The 8550-nt window shown below is 36.5% G+C and overlaps 1 protein-coding gene across 18 annotated transcripts in view; it reads right to left on the bottom strand.

The window, feature by feature from the left end:
* Positions 1-2652: 2652 nt before the first annotated feature.
* nfasc.S (neurofascin S homeolog) overlaps positions 2653-8550 on the bottom strand; it is a 157025-nt gene continuing 151127 nt past the window's right edge. For all 18 annotated transcript variants that reach the window (XM_041583803.1, XM_041583800.1, XM_041583801.1 and 15 more), the window contains one exon: positions 2653-3974. In XM_041583803.1, coding sequence (XP_041439737.1) covers positions 3743-3974 — 232 coding nt within the window. In that variant the 3' untranslated portion in view covers positions 2653-3742. The remainder of the gene's footprint in view (positions 3975-8550) is intronic.

Below are 8550 nucleotides of genomic sequence, written 5' to 3'. Positions count from 1 at the left end.
TTTCGTTTTCACAATGTAAAATGAGGGAAAACTTAAAATCGGGGGATGTAAAATGGGGGTTCTACTGTATGTTTTTTCAAAGGACAGGTACAAGCTGACATAAGTGATTCGGTTTGAACCATGTATATTACAGGCTCCAGTAGGATTTGCATTGTCAAGGAAATTTCCCTCCCACCTGCAAATCTCTGGCAAGTTATTATGCAAACTCTAGGGAATATAAATATATTAGCATTTCTCTGTGTGGAATTTTTACATGAATAAGTTAATATTTACAAGTTAAAATGGTGTGATGGAATTTTTAGTGCAAAAAGGAGAGACAAGGCAAAGTATTTATGGTACTGTTTGGTGATTGCTTAAGGCCAGATACGGCAAAGCCTTGGAACCATACTTGGAGCATAACAACCAAGGCAAAGCCTGCTTTCCCCTTTAATATGCACACTCTGCCAAACCTGATATTTATTAACAGCAAAGGCAGTGCATGTGCTAGCCTGCTCCTTGCACATTGATAACACACAACACTTGTGTTTCATACAGACAGCTAACAACAGCAGTGTCAGCTTCCCTCTTGTAATGGACATATATCACAGCCAATTTCACCAGTAATGCCAGCTTCACAAATACACACACACAACACCATCTTATAGAATGTTATTTATAAAAAGCTCAGTTACAGCAAGGCAGCTGCAATGCCTTCCTTCCAAATATATACTGTATATATACACTGTTAACTATCATGCTACAATGATATGCCCTACTCATGCGCAGGCACATCATTTTATTCTAGCATGCATAGATATCAGCAGAAACCTCATATGTAAACTAGCAGCACTTTCCATTTAAAAACCTAGGCTGCCTTGTTCACTTAACAGAAACAGAAGTAGCACCAACTGCCTTACCTTTGTACACGCAAAAAGAAAAAAAAGTGTGTGTGTATACATATATCTCATAATGGTTAAAATTAATTTACCTGTCACAACACCCTCAAATAAATAAGAAAAAAAAACATGGTCAGAATTATGTTGTAAGCAGAAAGGACACAGGACAGAACAGACATCTTTTCTGCATAGATTGTTAGTTGCACAAAGGGACTAGAAATAAGGACCGTCGTGCTGTATATTCAGAAACAATTTTGGGGGGAAATCCTTTTCACCACTCTATAGCAGGAATGGCTACTTACAAACTTAAGGCTTTGAAAATGTGTATCACATGCACCATATGTAGCTCTTTTGTATAAAAATACAAGTATTGCGTTTACTTGAAAGTATTGAATAGTACTTTATTAATCACTTATCCACTGGGGATTTGCAGAAGATACAACAGTTTTTAAGATTTCCTATGCACCAATCGCCAGTACTCTGAACCTGATACTGAAATTTTGCGCGTATGACAAAGAAAGGGGAGGAGACGGGGCCATGAATGGCATCAGGCCTTGGGGAGCCTGCTATGTAAATCCAGCCCTGGAAAGAGCACCACAACTGTTCGCTAGTGCTACTTCGCACTCTAACGCCAGATGAATTTTCCCTCGAATGGACCTAACCACGCAAATTCACTAAGATGCAGATTTTACTGAACGTTACCTCTTGCGCCACACTTGCTTTCTCCACCTCAGACCAGGCAAAGTGCAATAGAGTAGATAGAAGTTCCTTAAAAAAAAAGTTGAACATTTTTCTAAGTCCCAAAAAATGCTGGTGTCTTTTACTTTTTACAGGGTGGTAGGCTGAAAAAGATCGTAAATTGTTTTGGGGTACACTCTTTCCCCTACATTTCCTAACATATGGCACAAACTATACACTGGGCTCATGTGTAGGGCAACACCTCTATTTTCTTTTATTAAGGTTCCCTGGCCTTGTGTAGTGTAATGTAGTTTCTGCAACAAATACGTCCATTGTACTTTAACTTCACGCCGTATGCTAATTAGGCATTGCTAGCTTAACTTCAAACTGCTTATCGTATTCTCGCAAGCACAACTTCGCAAGCGTTTGGTACCCTGGACGCAACTTCAGATTTTCGTGAATTAGCGTTGTCCTGGCGAATCTACACCTGGCAAAGTATTTCGATGTCAGCAAAGCCGTCGCTGGCGCAATTTCGGTGTTAAGTAAATTTGCCCCAAGGGTTTTCCAATAGCACCACAAGAAGAACACAACGGATAAGTGACCAATAAGCATTTTTAAATACTAGTAAGTGCAATTCTTGGATTTTATATATTTAAATAAAATGGTTTTACACTATTTTTAAAGTCCATAATGGTAAGTTGTCATTCCCTGCTATAGAGTGATGAAAATAATTTCCTCCAAAAGTTGTTTCTGAATATGCAGCACATTTTGAAACATTTGCATGAATTTTATAAACACTTATCTCATGAACTGTGGCTCTTTGTGGGGTGTTTCACATAACTGATCTTTACAATATATCACTCGTTTATAATAGCTGATTCCTTCTATTTCACATTTGGTTAGCAATTGAGGAGCTTTGAAAAAATCTGCAAGGAGAAAAAAAAATAAGGACTAACTTTCCCTTTTTTTCTTTATTTTATAGGAAAAGGGACCACCTCATGGTTACCTGATACTGTGAGGGAGTGGTTGAAAATAGATATCTATAACAAAAAAGCAGCAGGAGCAACATACAAGGCATTGCGCTGATGCAATTCTTTGTGTCACCAGTATAAAGAGCTGCAACTGAATGTGAATTTAGGGACAGCATGCAAGGACAGCATTTCCTTTGTACACCAATTCCCTGCATATTATTCACCTGGTACACAGTAGAAGTGATAGATGAAACTCTGTGTGTACTGTGTCATAGTAGTAAGGCCCTTAACATCTCAGATCTGGTGGAGGCACAGTGTGCAAGGGGTAGGCACAAGTGCAGTGTATAGTGATCTAAGGGAGTGAAGATCTTGGGTACATGCTGACCTAACCCAGTACATGCTGACCTACCCACAGGCAGGTGCAGTCTTTTAACACTTTCTTCAATTACAATTGGCCTGTCTTCAATCCTTGGCCTTTTAAATAAGTGGCATTGATTTACATTATTGCCTTTAATAGTCACTTATTTTTAAATAGAGAACACCACGAAGCATAAAAAGATAAAGGCTTATATTAAGGTAAGAAAAAATAATCAGGTACTACAACCACCTCCATGAAGGGAAATTACATTAGACACTAAAATCATAGGCAAAAACCTGTTCAATCAAGAAGGGGTATACACAAAGAAATCATATGTTACACTTAAATACCCCTCACTTAACTGAGAGACCCTTTTCCCTTCAATTAGTAATTAAAAGTAACTTTCAAATGAGGCAAGTTCTGAGATTGAAAGAAGCAATAGATATCTTTACTACGGAGTTATGTCATGTTCAATCCTTTAGTGAAATTAAACATAGCAACAATTTATTGTGTCTCCTTCTTACACTCCTGATGAGGGCCATTAGAATTACCATTATTTGCATCGCAACACAAGGTTCAAGAAAATGCATTTCAAGGGTTATTAACATTGCTTGTTGCCAAAAAGTTAAGAGAGGCAGCAGATATGTAGCTTCTGTGACTTTAGAGAGCCATCTCGTTTCAATGACTGAAGAAGATAAATGTAGGTCTCAGAAAGTTGATGCTTGAATGTATAGATCCCATTTGGACTTGTACAATGTGTGCCTGTGCGCCTACATGAGCAAAAACACTTCTTTAAATATTTGGAGAACATTAGAAACTGAGGCTGTTATAGCAAAGTATGTATAGCAACTGGCATTGTTCTATGCCAGGGAATAGATAGCATTTACAGGAGATGTGGCCTCTGAACTTTCATTTCCCTCTGTTTCATCTTTGTCCTTTTTCACTGTATACTGCCCTATAAATGACCCATCCTCATTAAACTGCCCCTCTCCCCCTTCTCCATAATCCACAAGGCTGTCATCACTCTCCTGTTGCTTTATAGTTCCATCCAGCGAAGTTTGACTACCTTGCAGGGGCTTGTTGTCCTCATCACTATAAGAGCAAGCAAAATTACAAGTCAGTAATATGAAGGGCGCACTTAACTGTTCTCATATAAAAGATTACACTCATGTAGAGTAATGTTTTCATACTTGAAAAGTTAATTTCTACTGTATAAAATATTGTTTTCAGAGTAAAAGGGCAATGCTGAAAAATGTTCCCAAAATTACTCCAAAAGTCTGTGTATAAGTGAATTAGGCTTTGTATAGCTAGAACGCCTTTACCACATATGCCCTTATATGCTATTTTTCATAGGACAATGGGTGGACAATGTTCTAAGTACATTTTTTTGGCTGTGCATGCAAAAAAATATCTTTTAGGGGTACATTTTAAATTGTGTGCACAGAGAGATGGGTGGGACATAATAAGTAAAAAATAATTTGTTTTCACAAAAAACACAATTGCTTTGTGTTTAAATGACTCCAAGTGAGAATCTTACCCCAGAAAAGCAGCAAATTAAAAGAAGTATTGTTTCTATTCAATCTTAACTTAATGGTTTGTATGAGAATATACTCTTTTATATACAGATGCAATTGTATTTTAGCCCTGCTTATTAAAAATGTTAGCATATTTTTCAAGCACAAGTATAAGTGTTACATTAAACGGTAAAATTGTTTTTAATTGTTAGATAAATGTATTAATGCCTTAGCCGTCTAAGCAGCCAATAAGTATCACTTCACTTAAAAACTCTTATGGAAAACTTAAAACCTTTACTCACTTGGAGGCAACTAGCAAATGTAGAGAGTTTAGTGTTATTGCTGTTACAGAAAATGGATGCCCGTAGTCTAAAGAGTCAGATGATAAAAACAACTCTGACCCACAATCTTGGTTCTGTCATCACAGATTTCAATGGCTTAATACTTAAAGGGGAACTATCGCGAAAATGAAGATGTAATATAAGCTTTATCATACTGAAATAAGAAATACAATCAATTAAATATTCTGCATCGTTTCTGAAATAATTAAGTTCAGAAATGGTACAGAATTTTTAATCGATTGTATTTACAACGTTTCTTATTTCAGTATGATGAAGCTTATATTACATTTTAATTTTCGCAATCCCCTTTAAAACTTGCCTGAGCATGTTTAGAAACATACATGTTAAGATAACCTGTAATGTTAGGGATGATTTCTTAAAGGTGAGAATAGCTTAAATTTTTATTTAAACATTGTACAGGTATAGAATCTCTTATTCGGAAACCCAATATCTAGGAAGTTTCGAATTACTTTTAGATGGTGCTCTTAAAATCGGGGACAACCCACTACAAAAAACATAACCTGCTCATATACAAGTATGGATATTCCCCTGAAGTACTGGTAAGGGTGTATGGGCAGAATGGATGAATATCATATGTTATTATATGTAACATGGCAGCGTTGCAATTGTTCCATTCGAGCAGTTAGCACAAGTGATTATCTTTTGTTCCTCATTTGCAGCAACATAGTTGGTTCTTTACAGTGAGGACAGTGAGGTTGGATGATGTTGTAATGGCCAATTCTGTTAACGCCTTCAAGAGGGGATTGGATGATTTCTTGGACAAGCATAATATCCAAGGCTAAAGTGATACTAAAATATACAATTAATATAGATATTAGTATATAGAGATTCAATGGGTGTGTGTAAGTATGTGAGCTAGGTTTCATTTGGAGGGGTTGAACTTCATGGACTTTGGTCTCTTTTCAAACCAACTTAACTGTGTAACTGTAATGAACCATACAGTCACAGATTTGGTGGGTTGAAAAATTACATTTTCAAAAAATGGCCAACTAGAGCCAACCATTATTTATAGTATTCACAGTTGGGATTAATTATGTTGAGCTAAATTGAGGAGAGTTGAATCTAAAAATTAAATCTAAAGCTGGGACCCTTTTTAACAGAAAAAGATAATGTTTCCTTTTAGCCATGTGCTCCTCACTATTTTGAGGCCCAATCTTATCCTCCCCTATGTTTGTAAAAAAATTTTTTCATGTGAAATCAAACCTGCCTGCTTACATCTAAACACATTTGTTATTCCCAGCTGCTAGAAGCTTTTGTCTGACTTAATGATTTAAAGCAGGCATGTCCAAAATCAGGCCCGCGGGCCAATTACGGCCCGTTTCCAAATTTATACCGGCCCTCAGCCTCTATCATGAAATTAATAATAATGTGGCTCCCCAGCACAGTGCAATCAGGAATCGCGTAGCCGTAGCAGTAATATTTGGGCACATTAGTGAAATGATCTGCCACTTGGTCTATACTGTTGCCTGTGTGCTGAAGGTGTTAGCACATTGGCACATAGTGATGCACCACTTGTAACCCTTCAAATAATTTTAAATTAATTATTCTATAATGAAGCCAAATCAATATTAACAAAATCAATTCTATTACATAAATTATATGATAATTCAATAAATAATAAAGTGCTAAGTGCCTAGTAATGAATTATTATCTCCATTGATTAATTCACCATTGTATTCCTTGAAAGTTATTAAAAACTAATTAAGAGAAAGTGATTCCTTAGTAAATAAAAAGTGCAAGTGCTTCAAAAACAAGGAGATCTCTTTGTTTTTGATGCACTTGCACTTTTTATATTTTTGTTTATATTGATTTGGCGTTCATTATAGAATAATTAGTTTAAAATTGATTTGAAGGGTTGCAAGTTAATGAATTGATTTCACAAGTTAAGTGTAATCTTAGGGCTTTATAATTATTAATCTAGGAATATACAGGATACTTTTATCTTTTTCTTCTAATTAATTGCATACACTGACCAAGTCAGACCCCTGTATAGGTCTAGAAAACAGTTTAGAGATATATCACAGGTGTTCAATTTTTCTTTTTGAAATCATTTCACTAATCGTGTGATCAAATATTACTGCTACGGCTACGCAATTTAAATGAGGCTCGGAGAATAAGTCCAAACAGACTCCACTTCTCCACCTCATAAACGCTGTGTAAGCGTCCATCTACAGGAGTAAATTATCCTGATCGCAAGCTAGTTACCTTGGAATAGATGTCAGGCTGAATGGTCAGCCCTCACACATTTTCACCTCACTAAATCTGGCCCTCGCTGCAAAAAGTTTGGACACCCCTGATTTAAAGTAATAAATTGTATTATACACAGGCAAAATGTAATATATTTCACATGTCCACATTACCTAAAAATGAAGTCAAGTTTGAGATATAAAATATAATGTTGGGGCCTTTTTCGAATAATTATAGGCCACCTGCAGGGTTTCAGAAATTTTGAATACGGACCATCACTGCTTTGACTTTTATGGAGACTAAATGTTTTTTTGAATGTACTGTAATTTTCATTCCATGCAGTCATGATGGTAGACATAAATGCTAAATAGCACAAGTGGAGTTGTTCAGAGAAAGCAGTTAGGTTCTAATTTAGGATTTGAAAGCACAGAGCTGACTATACTATGGGTAACCACACCATTGCACCTTCACACCTTTCTCTCAGGAACACCCTGGTTTATATATCATTCAAACAAATATTCAACGATAAAACAATCTTCCCAAACTTCCTAATCATCCTGTCTATGCAGAAATCCCAAATCTGATATAGAAGTAATATAGTAGCTACAAGGAAAAGTACAAAAACGATATAGTGTAGTAAGTTAATACAGATTATGTATATATGAAATTATATATTTTTTGTATACCATGGATCTATTAAATATGGTTGAAGATATCGAGTGGAGGGAATCTTACTGGTGGTTTACATGTGATATATTGTCACTTTATATGTGCATTCCACACACTGAGGGCTTTAGGGCAGTTAAGCGGAAACTGGAATTGAAAAGAGGAAACTGGAATTGAAAAGCAGTTATGCTTATATTTTACAAGAATGTTTAACTTTGGGTATAATCTTAATAAATATCTATAGATCCCTTATACCTATAATGGACCTTATGTTTACTGGCCACTACTCCTCCTGCTTGAGACATAGTAGTTGAGCCTACTGAATGATATCATTCCCTGGTAATCACACTCCTGATCTAGCTGTAGGCAATAGCCAAATCAGGGGGCTATTTAAAGGAGAACTAAATGCTGAAAATGAATATGGCTAAAAATGCCATACTTTATATACTGAACTTATTGCAACAGCCTAAAGTTTCAGCTTTCCAATAGCAGCAATGATCCAGGACATCAAGCTTGTCACAGAGGGTCGCCATCTTAGAAAGTGTCTACAACACTCACATTCTAGTGGGCTCGGAGCAGCTGTTGGAAAGCTAAGCTTAGGGGTTGTCACAAATCATCAAGCAGAAAATTAGGTTGGCCTGTAATATCAGATGATGCTGCAGGGGCTGATGATTAAATTCTTATGCTAGTTGTGCTGCCATGTAGCAATTATCTGTATTAATTACTAATCAGTCTTATTTTGTGGTGTTTATAGTTTATGCGTAGTGTATATTTTTGGTTGGCCCCTAAGCTCAGTAAGTGACAGCAGCACAGAGCATGTGCAGTGAATCAGCAGAAAAGAAGAAGAGGGGGCTTCTGGGGCATCTTCAGAGGCACATATCTTCACTGCTAAAGGGCTGTGGTTGCCTTGAGCTGGTACAGAAACCCAAATCATAATAT

This window comes from Xenopus laevis, chromosome 2S (genome assembly GCF_017654675.1).
Source record: "Xenopus laevis strain J_2021 chromosome 2S, Xenopus_laevis_v10.1, whole genome shotgun sequence".
NCBI classification, from domain to species: Eukaryota; Metazoa; Chordata; class Amphibia; order Anura; family Pipidae; genus Xenopus; species Xenopus laevis.
This window is presented reverse-complemented; position numbering and strand designations above follow the sequence as displayed.